The sequence below is a fragment of the Leptodactylus fuscus genome, chromosome 3 (assembly GCF_031893055.1).
Source record: "Leptodactylus fuscus isolate aLepFus1 chromosome 3, aLepFus1.hap2, whole genome shotgun sequence".
In the NCBI taxonomy this organism is placed as follows: Eukaryota; Metazoa; Chordata; class Amphibia; order Anura; family Leptodactylidae; genus Leptodactylus; species Leptodactylus fuscus.
The window spans coordinates 113,424,147-113,448,662 of NC_134267.1; the positions used below are offsets into that span (position 1 = coordinate 113,424,147).

General features: G+C 36.3%; 1 protein-coding gene across 1 annotated transcript in view; it reads left to right on the forward strand.

Annotated features, from left to right (window-relative positions):
- The first annotated feature begins 11,945 nt into the window (after positions 1-11,945).
- Positions 11,946-24,516, forward strand: part of SIM1 (SIM bHLH transcription factor 1) — a 72,892-nt gene continuing 60,321 nt past the window's right edge. Inside the window, exon 1 of the mRNA XM_075268138.1 lies at positions 11,946-12,120. Coding sequence (XP_075124239.1) covers positions 11,946-12,120 — 175 coding nt within the window. The remainder of the gene's footprint in view (positions 12,121-24,516) is intronic.

Here is a 24,516-nt window from a genome sequence, read left to right on the forward strand (position 1 = left end):
ACTTTGTAAGGTAATAAAAAATGAGGAGGATAGTAGAATATTACAAGGGGATCTAAGGAAACTGGAAGCATGTGCGGAGACTGGGCAAATGTTTAATGTTGACAAATGTAAGGTTATGCATTTTGGTCGACATAATAAAATGTATGATTATGTACATAAAGGGGCTCTATCATTGGGAAAAGTCATTTTTAGATAAGCACATTCTTGCATAGCCTTTAGAAAGGCTATTCCACTCCTTCCTTTTATATGTAAATTGCCTCAGCAGTCTTTGAATAAGTCTGTTTTTATTCATATGCTAATTAGCCTTCTTCGTGCACCGGAAGTCTATTGTCTCTGTGTATGCATAGCAGAGGCTGCTGTGATGATGACTCATCTCCCTGCTAGCATACACAGAGAATAGCAGACACAGACACTTCTGGTGCAGGGGGAAGGCTGATTAGCATGTGAATAAAAACGGATTTATTCAAAGACTACTCAGGCAATTTACATACAAAAGATACGTGTGAAACAGCCTTTCTAAAGGCTATGCAAGGATGTGCTTAGCTAAAAATTTCTTTTCCCAATGATAGAGCCCCTTTAATAGTAAATTACTGATTAAGACTGCCAATGAAAAAGACTTAGGGATTTTGGTGGACAGCAAGCTTATCTTTAATGGCCAGTGTCAGGCAGCTGCTACCAAGGCAAATAAATTTATGGGATGCATCAAAAGAGGTCTAGATTCTCATGACAAGAACATAGTTATGCCTCTATACAAATCACTGGTACGGCCACACTTAGAATATTGTGCGCAATTTTGGGCCCCGATATACAAGAAAGACATAAGTGAACTTGAAAAAGTGCAAAGACGGGCAACCAAAATGATTGGGGGAATGGGTGGATTGGAGTACAACGAGAGATTAACAAACTTGGTGTTATTCAGTTCAGAGAAAAGACATCTACGGGGAGATCTAATAACAATGTACAAATACATGAAGGGACAATACAAAGAACTTTCTAAGGATCTTTTTACTCCTAGGCCAGTGACAGTGACAAGAGGACATCCTCTACGTCTGGAGGAGAGAATGTTTCACCAGAAACATAGAAGGGGATTCTTCACAGTAAGAACAGCAAGGCTCTGGAACTCTCTGCCCCAGGAAGTGGTGATGGCGGATTCACTGAACAAGTTCAAAGAGGGCCTGGATGCCTTTCTTGAAGAGAACAATATTACAGGTTATGGACTCTAGATTTTAAGGACACGTTGATCCAGGGTTTTACACTGACTGCCAGATTGGAGTCGTAAAGGAATTTTTTCCCCTGAAATGGGGCAATTGGCATGAGCCTCATGGGGTTTTCTTTGCCTTCCTCTGGATCAACACTGTAGGGACTGTAGGGTTATAGGTTGAACTTGATGGACTGATGTCTTCATCCAACCTCATCTACTATGTTACTATGTAACTATGTAACTCATCTGATAAAAACAAAAGTACAACAATTAGCAAGATATAAAACAAATAAAAACCACACAAATTATAGAATGATTAAAATTCACACTAGATCAGTTATCCAAAAATGGCTTGAAATTCACATTCTTATTCAAGCCTGATGGTGAAATGATATTGAGCATAACTATCCATCTTGCCTCTTTCCTCAAGATGGCCCGCTTCATATCTCCACCTATGAAACCTAAATTAACACAATCAATCCCTTTAACCTTAAGGGCCCCTGGATTACAAGAATGGTAATCCCTAAAATATCAGGGAATAGGTTCCAGAGCCTCCAGGGCTGCTGAATCATGTACAGATTTAGCCCTTTTGATTCGGTTCACATGTTCCAGAATCCTTTGTATGTCAAATCCTACCATCCTCCTTTTCTGTACTGTTTTTAAATGAAGATGGAATAAAGAGACATTTCATTTTTAAGACTCTGTGGTGAGTGCCCTGGATTTTTTCTTGTTTTTCTTACGTTATATTGGCTATAATACAGTGAGCACCTCCTTACCCATTGAGAGCAGCTGTCTTCTTCCTGAAAACTACCACTATTCCTCCCTCACTTTCTGTCGTGGATTTGAGAAGTTCATGTCTGAGCAATAGTGCCACCTTTATTCTCTTGTTGTTGCCTTAGTTAAAAATTAGTTTTCCCAATGATAGAATCCCTTTAAAGTATTATGTTATCGTATCTTATCTTACTTCAGCGCATTGTCAGCTTTCCAGTTATGTGCCCCAGGGTAAGAGATATCGATCCAATTACCAATAGCTCTTCACTGTCAGAAGGGCATTCCTGAAAGTCTAGCTGGGAAGGCCCCTCCAGACAGTAGTGTCTGTAGTGCTATACTGTCAGAGGGGGCATTCCTTACCACCCAGTCATGACGTTGAGCTGTAGGGAACAACAAGTACTGTCAGGAGGGGAGGGGCGCTACTACTGTCGGGAGAGGCGTTCCAAGCTAAACTGTCAGGGACACCCTTCTGACAGTGAAGAGCTATTGGTAATTCAGCGCACTGTCAGCTTTCTAGCGGTATATAAAACCGCATGTGCATGAGGACATGAAAGGTCCTCTTTAAGACAAAAATTAAGGCAGACCCACAAACAAGCAACAACTGAAAACAGCTGCAGTAAAGTCCTAGCAAAGCATCACAAAGAAGGAGGTCCAGCATTTGGTAATGTCCATGGATCCCAGACTTCAGGCAGTAATTGCCTGCAAAATGTTCTCTACAAAGTATTAAAAATTAACGTTTTATTAGTGGTAATGTTAATTTGTTTAAATACTTTTGAATCCCTGAAATGAAATGAAGAGGCTTTGTAGAAAAATGTCTGCAATTCCTAAACTTTAAAAAAATGTATATTTACCCATATGCCTGGAGCAGTCATGTGAATGCCGGCAGAAGCAAAAAGAAGCAGCATTCTATTGCGCATGCATGGCTTGTGCCTGTGTTCTATTGTGCAGGTGCCAGTTCTAGATTCCAGGTGAAAAGGCAGAAGAGGGGACAGTCATTTCTAAAACGAGAAGACAGGTAAGTATGATAGGGTGGGGTGGGGAAGGGATTAGGGAAGTGAATTAGGTAGCAAGGTAGGTAGATAGGGCTTGTAGTCCGCGTACTAGCTAGGGAAACAGGGGGTTTGTGAGAGAAGACGTGAGAGGGGGGTCTGAGTGAACTGCAATGCATCATGGTAGTTGTAGGCTAAGACAGCAGAAAGTTACCCATGTAAGTAAATGCAGAGTACACCATGAGCTCCTAGAGAAATCCAGAAATCACTCAAAACACTGGTAAGGTATTTGGGTGCACCTATTAACCCATTGATAACAGACCTTTTTTAAAAAATAATTGTTTTTCCTGGAAAACCGCTTTAAGGAGACATAGTACCACTTTGACCCATCAAGCTGAACAAATGGTTCCATTTTAAAAGCTAAAAGGCTGAATTGATACAGGGATGGATGAATAAAATAGCATAATCTTTTAGTACTTCTGGAAGTGTTACTTTAGATGTTGTAGAGATGATAGAGTAGAGACAGTCAGAACATGGATGATATAGATAGATAGATAGATAGATAGATAGATAGATAGATAGATAGGAGATAGATGATTGATAGATAGATAGATAGATAGATAGATAGATAGATGATAGATAGATAGATAGATAGATAGATAGATAGGAGATAGATGATTGATAGATTAGATAGATAGATAGATAGATAGATAGATAGATAGATAGATCATAGATAGATAGATAGATAGATAGATAGATCATAGATAGATAGATAGATAGATAGATAGATAGATAGTCCTCTGACAGCATTCTAGCAGCTGGAAGACTGTGCAGAGCCTCTCATTAGGCAGTCACTAATTGCCAATGATGACTACCCCTCCAGTGAAGGCTGCAGTAACTGCTCTGCCCGTGCTCATGAGCCTCGATTACTAATTATGCTCATTAGGCAGCTTTGCAGGTGAACAGCCATCCGTCGTTTATTCAATTAATCCTGACAGCCCACGTCTATTTGCTCTAATGCTGCCCTGTCCCTATAATAACGTTATTATATGTAACATAGATGTAACACCTGTATGTTCCTCAATGTAAGGACTGTACTGCTGGTCCGCCAATAACACTGCGAAGGTCATCATAAGCAATTAATAATATACTAACGACAACCTCCCAAACATAATTGAATATTGCACATTATTCATTGTCTATTATTCTCATACTTCCAGTGATGCAGAGAAGAAACAACAGGTTCCCAATTTGTCACATAGGGAAGTGCTAACTGACTTTCCCTAGTACACGCAAACGTTTGGCTGTATGTAATACGTAGGTGTAAAATAGAACACTCTCTCTCTCTCTCTATATATATATATACACAACAATACTCTTAAGAGAAAGATAAGATGACCATAGAACCTTGTACTGATAGTACAATACACCTATTTTCTATTTTCTACCTATATAATTATATAATCTACCTATTTAATTTTCAGTATTCTTGTTCAGATTTTGTATTAGCTGTAAATAAATTATTTATATATATAATGCTATTGTATGACTAATACTATATCATAGTGCCAGTGTGTAACAGTGTAGTGCATATTATAATAAGGTTGTACTAAACTACTAATTTAACGATGCAGTAGCATGAAGTCGTGTACATATGAGTGAGATTACACTAGGTTGCTGTTGCATACTGTAAGATTATACTTGTATTGCAATAATTTTCTGAGCACAGTGTGAGATTTCATAGTAATCTTGTAATAATACGCCATATCGCATAACCATGTCATATAACAATGTACTACCACTATCGATCGACTGTATTCATTTTATGTTACATATTGTTTAAGTACTTTTTATTTTAATAATGCACATAACCAAAGTATTACTAGTGTATGTACAACAATGGGTGTTGGAAAAGTACTGTATTTGTACTTGTGTAATGTTTGGTATTATGTTGTAATAAATGTAATTGGAATAATGTACTATAACATAATTCAAGATTCTTGTACTGTAGGTAGGCACTGTACTATTCCAGTAATATGCTATAAGTATACAAGATAACACAATGTGAAATTACACCATGCTGTCTAGTAAATATATTGTAAGATAATGTAAGATCACTCCACTGTAATGGGCATTAGAAATATATTGCTGTATAACCTGAGATTACTATAATATTGCACTATAGTGTGCTCTACAATTGCACCTATGTGTTAGTATACTGTACCAGAGTTGTTATATAGTAGAGTATAGAAACTGTATATTATACTTTAATGTTACACTGCTGTAACAGTGTGCCCTAAAATGTCTACTAATGTTGTGTGAATGTAGATCTGAAATAATGTCCTGTGGCATCTACTTGTGATACTGAACTGATATACCATATTGTAATGTATTTGACTGTATAACTGTAATAATGCACTATGACTTCTGTAATTCTGAACTGTAATGTAATACTATAATATAGTACTACTGTAATATACTGTAATAATGCACTATAACTTCTGTACTGTAATGTAATACTATAATATAGTACTACTGTAATAATGCACTATAACTTCCATCATTCTGTACTGTAATGTAATACTATAATATAGTACTACTGTAATATACTGTAATAATGCACTATAACTTCTATCATTCTGTATTGTAATGTAATACTAGAATATAGTACTACTGTAATATACTGTAATAATGTACTATAACTTCTGTACTGTAATGTAATACTACAATATAGTACTACTGTAATAATGCACTATAACTTCCATCATTCTGTACTGTAATGTAATACTATAATATAGTACTAGTGCAATATACTGTAATAATGTACTATAACTTTTGTTATTCTGTACTGTAATGTAATATTATAATATAGTACTACTGAAATATACTGTAATAATGCACTATAACTTCTATCATTCTGTACTGTAATGTAATGCTATAATATAATACTACTGTAATATACTGTAATAATGCACTATAACTTCTATCATTATGTACTGTACTGTAATACTAGAATATAGTACTACTGCAATATACTGTAATAATGCACTATAACTTCCATCATTCTGTAATGTAATGTAATATTATAATATAGTACTACTACAATATACTGTGGCAATGCACTATAACTTCTGTTATTCTGTACTGTAATGTAATACTATAATATAGTACTAGTGCAATATACTGTAATAATGTACTATAACGTCTGCCATTCTGTACTGAAAATGTAATACTATAATATAGTACTACTGCAATATACTGTAATAATGTACTATAACTTCTGTACTGTAATGTAATACTATAATATAGTACTGCTACAATATATTGTGGCAATGCATTATAACTTCTGTTATTCTGTACTGTAATGTGATACTATAATACAGTACTACTGAAATATACTATGACTATGCACAGTAATATTGTATTGAGCTTTGCTCTTATAAAGTATTATTGTGCTATTTCAATCTGACCTAGCAATATAATATATTTTTATATCTAATACAGATATAATATTCGACTACTGTTTTTTTGTATTTATCCGAAAAGAAATATTTGACCATCTCAAGAAATAGTCGGAGTAATGGCTTCTATGGGCGGGTAATGTGCCATCATGTGGCTGCCAGTGCCCACACATGGCCCTCCTCTGTGTCGTTCTCCTCCCATGAATAGGTATCAGACAGGCAGGTGTGAACAGGTTCATGTTCAAGTAGGTTCTAATTATTATTTGCTAACAGCATAATTAGAGGAGAAGCTATCTAATACGCGGAATATTGCGCCCGATGTTTGTTGTCATTCATTTCCAATCAGATTTACTTGTTTATATGACAGGAGACGCGAGAAGAAGCGAATCCAGAGAGCAGCTATAGGTTAGGATGTGTCTACCTGCCATCCGCGACAGTGACATAGAGGACAGATAGCCTGGATAGTCTCCCTCCAGCCATCTGATAGCAGAGAATGACATAGAGGACAGATATCCTGTATAGACACCCTCCGGCCACCTCATAGCACATAGCATGACATAGAGGACAGACATGTACAGTCCCCCTCCAGCCATCTGATAGCATAGAATGGCGCAGACACTGGTCAGCTCCTATCAGCCAATCACACCTGCGACAGTTGTGCACATGTGTAGCGACACACACGACTTGTCACTTGTTATTCTCTTATTGATCGCGCATATTAGACACTGCGAGATGTTTCCCCCATCTATTCGGATTCTTTTAGCAATATATATATTTTTAATTATATATATATATATATATATATATATATATATATATATATATTAAATGTATTACATCGAAATATATATATATATATATATATATATATATATATATATATATATATATATCTCTGTCTCTATAAGTTAATCTATTTAATCATCTCTCAATCTATAATGTATTATCTATGTATATAGCTAGGGAATCTTTCTATCTGTCTATCTATCTATCTATCTATCTATCTATCTATCTATCTGTCTATCTATCTATATTCTCTATTCATATATTATCCATGTATTTTCTATTTACCCATTTAGTATTTATATGTTTAGAACCTCTTTATTATATAAATGTATGTATAGTTGTTCACTTTTAGTATCTTAATTTCTAATTGTTCTATTGTTTATCTGCGTTATGCATTTCTTATATCTATTGATTTTAGCTGGCAGTCCATCCAGCATCTTAACTCTATATTAATATCAATATCTATCTATCTATCTATCTATCTATCTATCTATCTATCTATCTATCTACCTAATAAGCCATGTGTTATCTATCATCCATGTATTATCTATTATCTATCTAGGCATTATCCATGTATAATCCATCATCTTTGTGTCCATCTACTATCCAATATTTATCTATGTATTTTCTATCTGTCGATTTATTATCGATCTAATTATCTATCCATTTACATTCTGTTATTATCTATTATTTTTCATTTATCATCTAACTAGCTGTTCATATTTGTAATTGTTCTATTGCTTATCTGCTTTATACATTTCTAATATATATATATATATATATATATATATATAATCTAATTGTACAATTGTACACCTCTATCTATCGTCCATGTATTGTCTACCTACCTACCTATCAGCCATGAATTATCTATTATCCATGTATTATTTATCTATCCATCTATGTATTATCCATGCATAATCTATCTATCTATCTATCTATCTATCTATCTATCTATCTATCTATCTATCATTCATGTTCTATCTATTCTATCTATATACCTAGTTAAAAAAAAAGTCTAAAGCAGAACAGTTAAAAATAAACAGAAAAAAAAAAGCGGGTGCAAGTCCCTGCCACAAGTCCTCCAACTATTCAGTAAAAATGGGCAGATAGACAGATAGATAGACACAGATAGATGATAGATAGATAGATAGATAGATAGATAGATAGATAGATAGATGATATAGATATAGATAGATAGATAGATAGATAGATAGATAGATAGATAGATAGATGATATAGATATAGATAGATAGATAGATAGATAGATAGATAGATAGATGATATAGATAGATAGATAGATAGATAGATAGATAGATAGATAGATAGATAGATAGATGATACGTCATGATTGGGGAACCTTTTACATTTATACATCTGCACTGACTTTGTAATTATATTAATTCTGACTATTTGTGCACTTTGATATGTTATTATTTCCCTTTTGATTGTATCTGTGACACTTTCTATTAATACTGTTATACTTAACAGTTTTTATGCTTATGTGGCTGTATTAATATGCACTGGATAGTGTTTTATATAAATTGAAATATATTAATTAGTCAGAGTTTGTGAGCTATCTAGCTATCTATCTATGAATTATCCAAGTAATATCTATTTATCTGTAATGTATTATCTGCATATCTATGATCTATCATCTATCTATCTATTTATCTATCTATCATCTATCTATCTATCTATCTATCTATCTATCTATCTATCAATCAATCAATCATCTATCTATCTATCTATCTCCTATCTATCTATCTATCTATCTCCTATCTATCTATCTATCTATCTATCTATCTATCTATCTCCTATCTATCTATCTATCTATCTATCTATCTCCTATCTATCTATCTATCTATCTATCTATCTATCTACCTATTTACCTATCTCCCTATCTTTCGTTCTATCACCCCTTTTATTTGACATATCCATGTATGCAGAGCCTCCAAACAGCCGAGTGTGTTTAGTCACCTTTTGTGGTGTCAGCTGAATGGAGAGCCGTATTAGTGAGGCTATTAGAGCCCTGTGCACTGAACAACTTGACAGATGTGAGGTAATAGACTTTCCACGGCCTTCACGTCTCCTCAGTCCCAGCTGAAGCTCATCTATCAGTCCTGTAACGTTCATTCACTCCCTCAGCCCACATCTCTCCTGCCCGTACTTTACACCCGTTCGCCACCCTGCAGGAACGGACAAGTCCACCACAAGGACAGTTCAGGGGGTCACAGGCCAGGACCCCTCACAGAGCACCGCCGTAGTGACGTAACGTCGGTGGACAGCCAATCAGTGCACTGCTAACAGAGACCACCGTCCAATGGGCTGCCGCGGGGCGCTGTGAGTGGCAGTGAGGGAGGATACACGGAGCGGCACCAGGGATGAAGTTGTACTAAGTGCAGCGCTGAGACAGGAACAAGTTAATGGGCATCCTGAGCTCCCAATTACCCGCCCTGTAATCAGCACCGCCGCCTGTACGGGACCCGCTCTCCACAGGACATAGTGCAGCAAGTAAGTGCCCTGTCTGCGGGGTGAGGGTGGGGGAAGGGAGCCGGGACTCCCCAAGCTACAGGTCTCCTTCCACCTGACCTGGGGGGAACTGGCTGCCCAACTTAGTAAATAACACCCTAGTGTCTGTGTATAGAGAGGGGACACTGCTAGGGTAAATGTTCTCACTGGACTGGACGGCGACATTACCTAGAACCAAGATGTCATCCAGTGGGTCCAATAAAAGCACATCTTCTAGCTGTCTGCCTATGTCATATCTGACTACCAAGCTTTCTCTCATAACTCCTTTCTTATCTATTCTTCTGGATATTTATTGCCCATCTATTTCTAATATAGTTTACGTTTTATTTTTGCCTGTACATAAATATATTCTGGTCGGTATTCTACTTTCGTTCAAATATATTGTCTGCTGTACATTGTACCATTCATAGATATCTAATAATAGTGTCAAATATATCTAATAAATAGATCAATAAATACAATGAACAGATTAAATAGACAATCAGATTTCTGTATAAGAAATAGAAAGATAAACAATATATTGATAAAAATAAATAGGATAAATAGAGCTAAAAGACTAATACATATAATACATGAATGGATACAGGAATATTGAAGAATAGGTGCTGAAATAAATACTATATATATATATATATATATATATATATATATATATATATATATATATAATCATTCAATTCTTAGAAGAAAATATGTGGTCAGATGAAAATAACATATCTTCAATATCGAGTAGAGTATGTATAATAAATAGATAGAAAACTGGAAAACTATCATAAAAAGGTTGTCAGATAGAACTAGCTTAGATATAACGGATATATATATATATATATATATATATATATATATATATATATATATATAATTTTAGAATAGGAGTTCAGTTAGAGATAGTATATATCTATAATATCGATAAAGTATTTAATAAATAGATGGATAGCTATAAAGGTATATTAGAATAAAATAGGTGGTCAGATAGAGAATATATATATATATATATATATATATATATATATATATATATATTTAGATATAATAAATAGATGGATCACTACTGTATATCAGAATAGATTAGGTGATCAGATAGAAATAATATCCTTAATAACATGATAAATAGATGAATCAGTACTGTAGAATAGAATAGGAGATGAGAGAGAAATTATTTATCTCTCTGTATATTTCTTATTCGATATGATAAATAGATGGATGGCTACTGTATAATAGAATAGAATAGGTGATCAGATAGAAGTAATATATTTACTCTCGATTAGAGATGATAAATAGATGAAGTACTGTATAACAGGATAGGTGATCAGGCAGAAATGATCTATCGAGCTATCTATGTTCGATTAGATATGATATATAGATGAAGTACTGTATAACAGGATAGGTGATCAGGCAGAAATGATCTATCTAGCTATCTATGTTCGATTAGAGATGATATATAGATGAAGTACTGTATAACAGGATAGGTGATCAGGCAGAAATGATCTATCTAGCTATCTATGTTCGATTAGAGATGATATATAGATGAAGTACTGTATAACAGGATAGGTGATCAGGCAGAAATGATCTATCTAGCTATCTATGTTCGATTAGAGATGATATATAGATGAAGTACTGTATAACAGGATAGGTGATCAGGCAGAAATGATCTATCTAGCTATCTATGTTCGATTAGATATGATATATAGATGAAGTACTGTATAACAGGATAGGTGATCAGGCAGAAATGATCTATCTAGCTATCTATGTTCGATTAGATATGATATATAGATGAAGTACTGTATAACAGGATAGGTGATCAGGCAGAAATGATCTATCTAGCTATCTATGTTCGATTAGAGATGATATATAGATGAAGTACTGTATAAGAGAATAGGTGCTGAGCTAGAGATGACCTCTTCCTATTCCAGTCCAGTGGTGATGTGCGGTGCCCTTTGACACGGCTGTGTTCTGTCCACAGGGTCGTATTTTGGGAGGCCTTCTGATGTGACTCTGTGGCGACCCCGCATCTGTCCTGGAATGACACGCATTGCACCGGCCACAAGAATTCCCGCCCGATTTGTGGATCTAATCCTCGCCCCGTGGCGGCCCCCATGTTTGTGAGCCGGAGGGCAGGAGCCGTGTACGGGCCGCTCTAATTGATGGTTCTGTGGAGTTGTATCTGTAGTCGTAGTCGTAAAGCAGGGTTAGTAGAAGACCGCCATGAAAGAGAAGTCCAAGAACGCTGCCCGGACTAGACGGGAGAAGGAGAACAGCGAGTTCTATGAACTGGCCAAACTACTGCCCCTGCCCTCTGCCATCACCTCCCAGCTGGACAAGGCATCCATCATCCGGCTGACCACCAGCTACCTGAAGATGCGAGTAGTCTTCCCTGAAGGTAGGTGCTAGATCTACCTACCTGTCACTTTGGTCCACAGACCGCCCTATACAACGTAAACATATCCATCTGTTCTCTGCAGACTGCCCATACATACCCAGTGCTACCTTCTCACTAATACACCACATACAGTATATGTGGCATTAGATCTATAGAAGTGCAGTCAAAAATAAGAGAAAATCATTTTATCCATTTATCCATCTTCATCGATCTGTCATAGTTTATATATATATATATATATATATATATATATATATATATATATATTATTTATTAGATAGATACTAGCTCTATTATTATTCAATAATATTTAGATATTGGAATTTTATTTTATTTATGGGCTTTATCAAACAATAATAGTAAAGATATATATATATATATATATATATATATATATATATGTATATATATATATATATATATGTATATATATATATATATATATATATATATATATATATATATATATTCTCTTCACACATCTTGATAGATTTTAATACAGAGGGATTGGACTAATTTCCTAGTAATCCTCCTGATGGTTGGGTAGGTAGGTGATTAGTGGTGTTTATGGCATTGACAGCATAGACTGTGTGCTTTGCACTGGATGGAGTCGGCCATAGCTGATATTCCATAGAGCTCTGCTACATTAGCCATGATTTGTCGCTCTGGCAGTCTCTGCGGGCTTCTTTTCTGCGTGATTTCCAGCAGATCTGGCCAATTATTGCCGCCTATGTAGCTGCCTGTGTGATCAGAGGAAGCATATGGTGCAGCGTGCAGGGCTGTGCCTGAAAGAATAGCGCCTGCCTGTCCCTGGGTGCCCAGAGAATAATGCAGCGTCCTCCAGGGGATACACAGCCTGGCACAGTGCGACAGATCCCTCCACTCACTATGCTAATGCATGTACAATGCCCGACCACCCAATTATCATCCTAGACCCAGGCTCTGCTCCTGAAAGGAAACCACAGCTCTCATTGTCCACAGCTCTGAACCTCGTATAGAACGAAGCATCGGGCAAATACTCGATAGAAACTGTACAGACAGAAGAATCATTATCCAGACTTCCAGAATCAAAATCTGGAAGATGTCACATTAAAATCCATTAGACATCTTAGATGGAAAGCATATAATATCTATTGTTTGCATATAGTATCACACGCTGTTACATTGAATATATATATAATATATATAATAATTAAACTAGAATTACTACTAGCAATCATAAGAGTACTAAAAATATATCACTTCCGGTAATGCTAATAACATTTCTAATATAAATAACAATGAAACTAATACTGATAATAGCACTACTAATAATGACAATAATACTAATAACACTTCAACTACAACTTAGAATAGAACTGCTAAAAACAAGACTACTAACAATAATAATAGTGCTAATAATAACCCTATTAATATCAACACTACTAACAAAGATAATAGAATTAATAGTAGCACAACTAGTATCAACACTTCTAACAATAACAATACTAATAATAACACAACTAATAACAATACTACTAACACTAATAATACTACTGGTTATAACACAACGACAACAGTACTATAACAGTACTAATATCAATACTACTAGCAATGATAATAGCACTAATAATAACATTGCCACTACCATTAGTAATGTACTACCAATACCAGCACCGCTAACATTAGTAGTAATAATACTGCTACTTACAACAATATAGACAATGATCATTGCATTAATAATATTACTACTAATACCAACACTATAAGGGATAATAGTACTAATAAAACACTACTAATACCAATACTATAAAAATGATATTAGTACTAATAATAACAACAGTATTAAAACTAATAATGACACTACTAATATTAGCCCTACTAATAATGATAAAGTACTGATAATAACATCACTATTAATACTAAAATAGCACTACTAATTACATTATTAACAATTATAATATTAATAATAACACTACTACTAAAACAAATAATAGCACTATTAATAGCAGCACGGCTAACAGTGATAATACTAATAATAACATAACTTCTAGTATTACTACCGACAGCAATACTTAAATCCCTAGTAACAGTGATAATAATACTAATAGTGACACTACTAGTAACGCTACTACTAGTAATATTACTGGCAGGAATAATTAAACCACTACTAACAATGATACTACTAAAAACACTGTTAGTAATACTAATACAGTAATAGTTGAACCACTACTAACAATGGTACTACTACTAGTGATACTAATCCAGCACTACTAACAATGGTACTACTACTAGTGATACTAATCCAGCACTACTAATAATGATAATAGTAACACTTCTAATAATAGCAATACTATTTACAGGACTAATACTAACACTACTAGCAGCAATGGTAATAATGACGATATCTCCAATAGTAAAAGTACTGATAAATAAACTAATACAAATAGTACTACTAAAGCTAATACTAATAAAATAGTAACACTACTACTAATATCAATTCTCTTCTTATTGTATACATGATATAAGGGGCTTCTCACGTTATTCTCCCCATTCTACAGTAGAGACACGTGGTGCCCTGTGCACTATTGTGTGTTAGGAGAGGTGAGGAGGGGGTGAGGGTCGGGTTACAATGTTTATTCTCCCTGCACAAGTTTTTCTCATCTCCAGGCCTTTACACTGGCCACTTTCGCTAATCCCTACGTTTTTCACGTGGGCTTATACATTGATGTACTGGACTCAAATTCTGCTAGAACAGTTTAGAAGCCGAGATTTATGTGCAGACAGCAGCCGCTCTCACATACGTGTATTTACACTATAGAACCGAGAAGTACATTTATACTACCCCCATTATACTGTATACCTTGTATGTGACAGCAGCAATGCAGGATACATAAGCGGGACGTATGCTGGGCATGGCAGATATCTGGCTGCATATCTAATATCACAGTCACGGCCAGCAATAAGTGGTTACATATATACCAGTGTATCTCAGGAGCTGTCCTCATACTGTCTGGAAATCTATGTGGTCGCAGTAATAACACTTATTTCTTGAAGACTAATATCTATTTCTTCTATCTATCTATCTATCTATCTATCTATCTATCTATCTATCTATCTATCTATCTATCTATCTATCTATCATCTATCTATCATCTATCTATCCCACACACACAAAGGTGGGGTTATATATTGCGCTGAATAGCTGTTAGAATACAATGTATGTCTTATACTATGCCATTAAAGTCTATGTACAATGAATTTAACAATCTCCCACCACTTTTAATCGGTAAAAACGTAAGTATGGCAAAAGAGAAGTATTAAATGACATAAAACACGGAATGTATTCGCAGTAAGATCTGAGGTCAGACATCCATACCAAATCCGTCACTTATTCTTAAAGTGGTCGATAACTTACATAGTACCCAGCTGATGTGATATGGTCTATAGGGTACTATGCTAGTCATTTCTGTATGTACTTGCATGGGGCGCTATATCTTATTGTATGTTCATGGTCAATATACAATGACATCATGCATATCATAGCGGCAGTATCTGAGGACGGGAATGCGATTAATTATACGATGATTATTACTCTTCTACAATAGGAAGACATTTGTCACATGTTTTTGTGTTGTCTGTTACTGATACTTAGATCCATTGGCCTTATGATGTATCCTGTATGATCATCATATCTATCTATCTATCTATCTATCTATCTATCTATCTATCTATCTGTCTATCTGTCTATCTATCTAATATCTATCTATCTATCTATCTATCTATCTATCTATCTATCTATCTATCTGTCTATCTATCTAATATCTATCTATCTATCTAATATCTATAATCTATCTATCTCTATCTATCTAATATCTATCTATCTATCTAATATCTATCTATCTATCTATCTATCTATCTAATATCTATCTATCTATCTATCTATCTATCTATCTATCTATTTATCTATCTCTCTCTCTATCTGTCTATCTAATATCTATCATCTATCTAATATCTATCTATCTGTCTATCTATCTATCTATCTATCTATCTATCTATCTATCTATCTATCTATCTATCTATCTATCTAACATCTATATAATATCTCTATCTATCTATCTATTTATCTATCTATCTATCTATCTATCTATCTATCTATCTATCATCTATATAATATCTCTATCTATCTATCTATCTATCTATCATCTATCTATCTATCTCTATTATTATCTATAATAATAGTAGTTGTATAATCGTATAAATATAATAATTCTTTAACGGGTATATATAATACACTGTACATATATAATATATTTCAGAATAATCGCTCTAATATATAGTAATTCATAACATTTGAGCTAACTGAATAGTTGCATACAATCGGATTGTATATAGAATGGCCTTCTGTACATGGGCTATACAGAGGTGGTCTATAGTAGTACTGACCCCGGAGACTATACACTGATACCTGCAGCCGCCGGGGTGACTTGTTAGTATTGTATTATTAGGTGGGGTTGTATATACATCTCGCAGGCAGAGTATATATAGCACCTCCCCTTGCTGTCTATTTATAGATATGCTTTCCTGTGTATTACCGCAGCCGACTTGTTGTGTACATTGTATAAATTATTTGTAACTTGCTTCCCTAAAGTTCTTGCAATAGTCCGATGTGTAAATCCCATTTCTTTCTAAATATGAATGAAGGCTTCATAGAGGTATGGTTATATACAGATGTGAAGAAGATCAAAACCATAATATTCCTGAGTGAACAATTAACCCTAAAATCACTGTAACAGCAGCCACTGACTGTAAACTCTACTACTATTTCCAGTTAAATCATTCCCATCAATCAAAAGGTAATATCATTTCTAGTGAAATATAGTACACAGGGTGAGACTAAACCACACTCCCTATAGTATATACATGTTATAGCCTTTTAGCAGTTTTTTTTTCCTTTGTGATTATTCAAGATACTATTGCAGGAAGTCTGACAGTAAAATATCTCAGCAATGTGATGACAAGCTCCACACCCCTCTTAGGTAGCTTATCTACCCTGACCAGCATTGTAGTAGGTCTATACAACAGCAATGAGCAGAGTACATGTTCCTTTACTGCTAAATCCTACACTTCTGCCATGCTACACATGGGGATGTATTTTACTAGTTTCATACCCAGGTATCAGAACACATTTCTCAGTTTGGAAGATATGTTGTCATTGATTGCTTTGCATTGTACTTAGTTGGATACAAATCCAGTCCCCCTGTCAATGGGAAGCTTACAGTAAGTCTTTTTTATACAGAATAATACAGAATAAATATGTTCTGCGCTGTCTGTTTAGGTTGTGTAAGGTCACAATGGGAAACATGAAGCCATTCTTCTGCTAGCATTCACTTGTGCTGGTTTTCACTATAAAATTGTCCAACATTAACACCAAATATCTCAGAGCGTGTTCCTTCCTAATGGAATATAGCATGTGACAAGGTATCACACATGGATACACTGTACTCTGGCAGAAGGCTCTTATTTATTTATTGTTATTATATAAAGGGATACATGATTGATCGTTTGATATATGTGAACAAGTCTTAAAAAGTAAATCATCTGTCGATTTGTTTAATGTACATCGGTTTTGCAATCCATGTTTTTATTCCTTGGTTAGAGATCAGACTAAGATTCCAATTTTTGCACTGGTCTGGGTAAGTGTCAGCTCACTTCACATACATTATTTGTGTCCAGCTAGTTGTTTTATACCTAAGACAGACATAACTGATAACATTTTGTGCACCAGCTTCCGTAGCTTGAAATAACTGGTCAGGATAGTGCAGAATGCTGCATTTTTCTGCTCAGCACAAGGAGACTTTTGGGGTCACCAATGTTATGTAGGATGCCAGAAATGATCCTATAGAAACCGATAGGCTCCGTTTAGGCATCTGCACCCCTCCAGGAGGAAGTATGCAGGATATAAACTTATTATTTGGCACAGAGAAACACCTGGCATAGTATCTGATGCTATGGAGCACAAACCATTTTTGTAGGAAACTATGGGATGAGTTTTGTCATCAGTTTTCCTCTGGTGCCTTAACATATCACAGGGAATTATGACAAAACACTAAATATATGTGAAAGGGAACTTAGTTTGTTATTATTGAGTTTAATGCCATTTTCCCCATTAACTAGCTAATATGGGGATTTGCTTTCTAATAATTCTAGAATACTAGAGTACATATAATAGTGTCTTGTAGGCTTGTACAGTAGCACAGAAATGACTGCAAGTGTCTGAGTATAACTAATGGTTGCTCAGCTACAGACAGGAGTTCCTGGCCATGTTTCAGCACCTATTAGTTATGCTGGATCCCAAACAACTGCTTTCTTAAAGGGTACTGCAGAGAAAGGTGTTGCCTCTCCAGGATCATGCACAAAAACTAGTGTTACTCAAAGTATCAATGTATTCACTGCAAACCATGAAATTACTACTCTCTATTTTCTATCTTGTTTTAATTTGTCCGTTTATTGAAAATTATTTTATGTACTAATTATGTTAATAAAAATGTATAAGTTGTTATTATACAATTAATAAGCTTCATTTACTGAGACGTAAAAACTAATGTCAATATAATGATTAAAATGCTGCTAGTTGCCATTGGAAACAGAGTGTAATTTATTTTCTCTCTGCTGTTTAACATGCAGGGCCACGTTAACTATAGAGCAAATGGTACATCCACAGTGGGCCCTATGGTGGTGAGGGTCCCTTAGTTCACAAGAATTTAGAGGGGCAGTCCTGTATTTCAGGTTCTGTCCCACTGTTCTGGTTGGTGGGTAACGATTTCAACTCTATCTGTGTCCTTAAGACATGGAGGGCGGAGGGGGGTACTTAGGAAAATTTTGAACTGGGCTCACAAATGTATTAAAATGGCCCTGCAAATATGTCTCCCTACACCATGATGTATATACAATTCAAATGTATATATTTGTAAGACAGAAGTAAATTCTTGCATTGTGATATATACATACACTTTAATTTGAGTTGCTGCCACACCTATGCACTACAGACAAAGGTCAAGGGTTGCGAATCCAACCAAGGACAACATCTGCAAGGATTTTGAAGGATGTTTTATGTTCTCCCCGTGTTTGCATGGGTTTCCACTAGGTGCTCTGGTTTTCTCCCAAACTTCATAGACATACTAATAGAGGATTTAGATTCTAAGTCCTCTATAAAACAGTGACTCATAATGTCTATAAAGCGCTGTAGAATATGTTGGTGCCATTCAAGTAAGAAAAACAAACAAACAAATAAATAAATAAGGGTTGATCATTGGTGTTTAACTAGTTAAACAAGGGATGTAGTAATAGGATCCCAGTGACATAATTTTTGTAATATGAGAGGTAACTTGGGCCCTTTGAAAGTATACTTTAGCTGTGCCAATACAGGTGACTATGTATTTTATATTAGGATATTTTTTTTACCAGTACATTAGACTTAAAACAATTATTTGTATGGTAAAATTGTAAAAATGTATAGAAAAATGATAAAACTTGCCAAATAATAATAATGATTTAAATAAAATCAATTTGATATTTATAATGAAAATGATGTGCACATATTTGTTATCTCCATGCCTGTAACAACTAGTTCACTAAACATAAAGGAGTTCTAACTTCATATTATTACTATTATTTTCATCAGTATTAAATCAGTTGGGGTCCAACACCAGGCACATCCACTGATCAGCTATTTTTTGTACTGTGTACGGAGCTAGGAGCAGACAGCTCTGTTCACTATGCAGTGGCTGTGCTGCGCTTATTTCAGCCCAACCCTAATTCATTTGCATTAGTGATATTGACTTCAATGACATTTTTTACACGTGTAAAAAAACACGTCAAAATACACACCAAAATACACGTCAAAATACACGTGTAAAATGTCATTGAAGTCAATGGGAGTCTTATTTTTACATGTGTATTTTTTACACGTGTATTTTGCCAAAATACATGTGCGTTTACTCCGTGTGAACGGGCTCTCTCAAATTTCTGTGTGCTTTTTTTTAATAATATATGTACAAATTGTAAAAACGTATTCACAAGCCAGGATTTCATGGCAGTGGGCTTCGTTTTTTTCACAGATAGCACACAGCCCCATTGAAATCAATTGGAACTATTCACATGACTGTATTTTTAATAGTCTGTGTATCCAATGAGTTAATTAATAGATCGTGTCATTTCTCAGGCAATTTTCATGGATCCTTCAATGGACTCAAGTCTATGAGGTATCCATAAAAACAGATTACCCTTGGATGTACACTCGGGGTGTGAAAAACATACTGTTTCATGGTACACAGCCCTGTTATGTGAATAAGCCCGAATACTTGGTTCTGTCTTTACATTATTTAAATCTACATTAGTACAAAGTAAGTGTAGCAAAGTGCAGTAAAATGTTGACAATCTAACATTCAATGAAAAAATTACCTTTAAATTTATGCAGCTCCTGCTACTGCTCACACCTGCACAGTTCTCAGTGACGTCACAGTAGTATAGCTAGGCTTCAATGCTCATACACCAGACCTGTTGCATATGTGTAATGAAGTTATGGTATAATCCTTGAACAACTATGCAGTTGCAGGGAGCAACAAAGATGAGTCTGATGAGATTCATTGGGCTCATCTCTTGGTAAGTATTAAGTTCGGGTTAGGTAGAGCATTAGCCCACCAGTCTGTAAGGGTCCATTCACACAGAGGAAAATGGTGAGGAATTTGGTGTGGAATATCAGCGCTGAAGAAAAAGCCTCCCATTGACTTCAATAGGTTCCTTTTTCTGCTAGCAGAAGTCAATGGGAGGCTTTTTTTTTAGCACTGAAATTCCACACCAAATTCCTCACCATTTTCCTCCGTGTGAATGCACCCTTATAAGGGAGCCTTCACACGGAGTAAACGGACGTGTATTTTTGCAAAATACACGTGTAAAAATACACGTGTAAAAATAAGACTCCCATTGACTTCAATGACATTTTACAGGCGTATTTTTACAGTCGTATTTTTACAGGTGTATTTTTACACGTGTAAAAAAAATCATTGAAGTCAATGGGAGTCTTATTTTTACACGTGTATTTTTACACGTGTATTTTGCAAAAATATACGCGTGTTTACTCCATGTGAAGGCTCCTGTGTCCCAAACTTCTGTTTTTTGCGTTTTTTGTTACAGATTTTGCTGTGTTTTTTTGAGCCACAATTTAGCAGAATGGAGAAGTATAAGTGCTTCATTTATAGTACCCTTTTCTTTTTATAGTCACTCAGCTTTGGATTAAAAACAGGGTGCAAAATCTGAACAAAGAAGCAAAAAACCCGCTGTGTGTACTGACAGGTTCACTTTAATAGCACAGGATTGAAAAGGGCTGCATGTTATAGGTCTGTACAGGGGAAGCCAAAGGAAATATCCCCTTCCCTTAATTTCTTCCTGTTCTGTAATTATTGGCTGAAATTTTACCTGGCATACATTCTGCACATAATACTGTCACTGCTGAGAGTTCTGTCCTCTATTTTTGCAGCTTTTTGCTCCAGGTAGATTTTTCTCTTTATTAAAAATGTAGCATTGGACTAAATTCAATATGCTTTTCAATATAGTTTGGGTTGTGGGGCTTCAAACATATAGCAAAAAGTATGCAAGATATAAATGGAATCAGCATTAAAATTAAATTTCTATATAATTTTCACCCCCACCCTCTTGCAGAACCTGGATTTGAAGCAGGCTGTACAAGCATCAATTGGGCAGATTTACTAATGCCATCTAAACGTTAGACAGTGCATAGTTAGAATGGATAGTCTTAAAATGCGCCATATTTATCACAAAGTCTGATGTTAGATGATAAATTTGTCAGATTATTATGCTGTCTAGGCTAGCGTTACACCTCCTGCTAGCTGAATTAGTATACACCAGGAAAATGTGTTAAATTTTGTGGAGCACAGTATACGATAAATGTGATGCGAGGCTGGTTACATAGGTTGTTGGAGTTAGTTACACCAGAATTCTGAACTTCGCTTAGTAAGGCTTCGCTCCCACGGAGTAACGCGCCGTTCATTCAGACACGTATACCTGTGTCAGAGTGTGAGCGCTCATAACAGATCCCATTGACATCAATGTGTGACGGCTTAGAGGCACTACACATTGAAATCAATGGGAGGTTTTTTAACCCATTGATTTCAATGTGTAGTGCGCGTGAGCCGGCACTCATTTAAGTGAATCGGATCTGTTTTGAGCGCTCACACTCTGACACGTGTATACGTGTCTGAATGCGCGGCGCGTTACTCCGTGGGAGTGGAGCCTAAAGCTAAGGTCCCATGTAGTAGGCCGAAGCATAAAAGTGCTGTGGGAAAAACCGTGGCAATGCATTGCAGTTTATCCAGCAGTGCTCGTCACAGAAAGTCCCCAGACGCTCTGTTTCATTTATGTCTATTGGGAAAACGCCGCTATTTCCGTATATTTGACACGCTACGATTTCCAAAACCATGGCGGTTTTGGAAATTGCATTTGTCCCCAGCACATATTTTTTCGCAAGGTATGGATGGAATTCGCTAAAATCCCATCCACTTTGCTGTGACTATATAACACTGCAGTTTATGCCACGTGGGGCCATGGCCTTAGTCCTCCCCTAATGTGTCCTCCACATGGACATCACAAACACTTGCCGTAGTAATGAGGTTATAGGAAACAATAGATGTTCTTATTTTAGGCTCCACATTAAGCCTCAGCTGAAAAACGCTGCAGAGAAGACTGAGGTGTAAAAGCATCATTTTTTTTCCACAGCATTTTTCACAGAAAGTCCACAGAGGAAAATTATTTTTCTGCATGTAGTAATCCTTTACGGAAAATGCCAGTGCTTCCGTAGGTATAATTGACATGTTGTGGTTTTTGAGCATTTTTTCTGCAATGTGTGGATGGGATTAGCCAGAATCACATCCAATTTACAGGTACTATTTTAACACTGCAGCCAAAATACTGCGTACTCGCACTGGCTATCCTGCACTGGGCCAGAAGAGATCTTGAAGAGATCTATGTAACATCTTACAGATAGTGTGCTCCTGGTTACTCCTCCAGCATGTATAGAAATCTGTTTTATATTTGCAGCATGTCCCAATATTTAATATGGATTCAGAAGAGGAAGGAAAAAAAATTGCATGCAACATGTAGTTGGATCAGAACTTTTATACTTAAATTAAAGAGAGTTAAGTTTGTTATGGATAATAAACAGATTACTGATTAGTGATTAATACTTATTAATATTATTAATAGAGATGAGCGAACAGTGTTCTATCGAACACATGTTCGATCGGATATCAGGGTGTTCGCCATGTTCGAATCGAATCGAACACCACGTGGTAAAGTGCGCCAAAATTCGATTCCCCTCCCACCTTCCCTGGCGCCTTTTTTGCACCAATAACAGCGCAGGGGAGGTGGGACAGGAACTACGACACCGGGGGCATTGAAAAAAATTGGAAAAAGTCATTGGCTGCCGAAATCAGGTGACCTCCATTTTAGACGAATAGTGGATTTCAAATCCGGGTCATATGAGAATGTGAACTTTGTGACTATGAGACAGGGATAGCTGTACAGGCAGGGATAGCTAGGGATAACCTTTATTTAGGGGGGAATGTTATTAAAAATAACTTTTTGGGGCTCTATCGGGTGTGTAATTGTGATTTTTGTGAGATAAACTTTTTCCCATAGGGATGCATTGGCCAGCGCTGATTGGCCGAATTCCGTACTCTGGCCAATCAGCGCTGGCCAATGCATTCTATTAGCTTGATGAAGCAGAGTGTGCACAAGGGTTCAAGCGCACCCTCGGCTCTGATGTAGCAGAGCCGAGGCTGCACAAGGGTTCAAGCGCACCCTCGGCTCTGATGTAGGAGAGCCGAGGGTGCACTTGAACCCTTGTGCACCCTCAGCTCTGCTACATCAGAGCCGAGGGTGCGCTTGAACCCTTGTGCACACTCTGCTTCATCAAGCTAATAGAATGCATTGGCCAGCGCTGATTGGCCAATGTATTCTATTAGCCTGATGAAGTAGAGCTGAATGTGTGTGCTAAGCACACACATTCAGCTCTACTTCATCGGGCTAATAGAATGCATTGGCCAGCGCTGATTGGCCAGAGTACGGAACTCGACCAATCAGCGCTGGCTCTGCTGGAGGAGGCGGAGTCTAAGATCGCTCCACACCAGTCTCCATTCAGGTCCGACCTTAGACTCCGCCTCCTTCGGCAGAGCCAGCGCTGATTGGCCGAAGGCTGGCCAATGCATTCCTATGCGAATGCAGAGACTTAGCAGTGCTGAGTCAGTTTTGCTCAACTACACATCTGATGCACACTCGGCACTGCTACATCAGATGTAGCAATCTGATGTAGCAGAGCCGAGGGTGCACTAGAACCCCTGT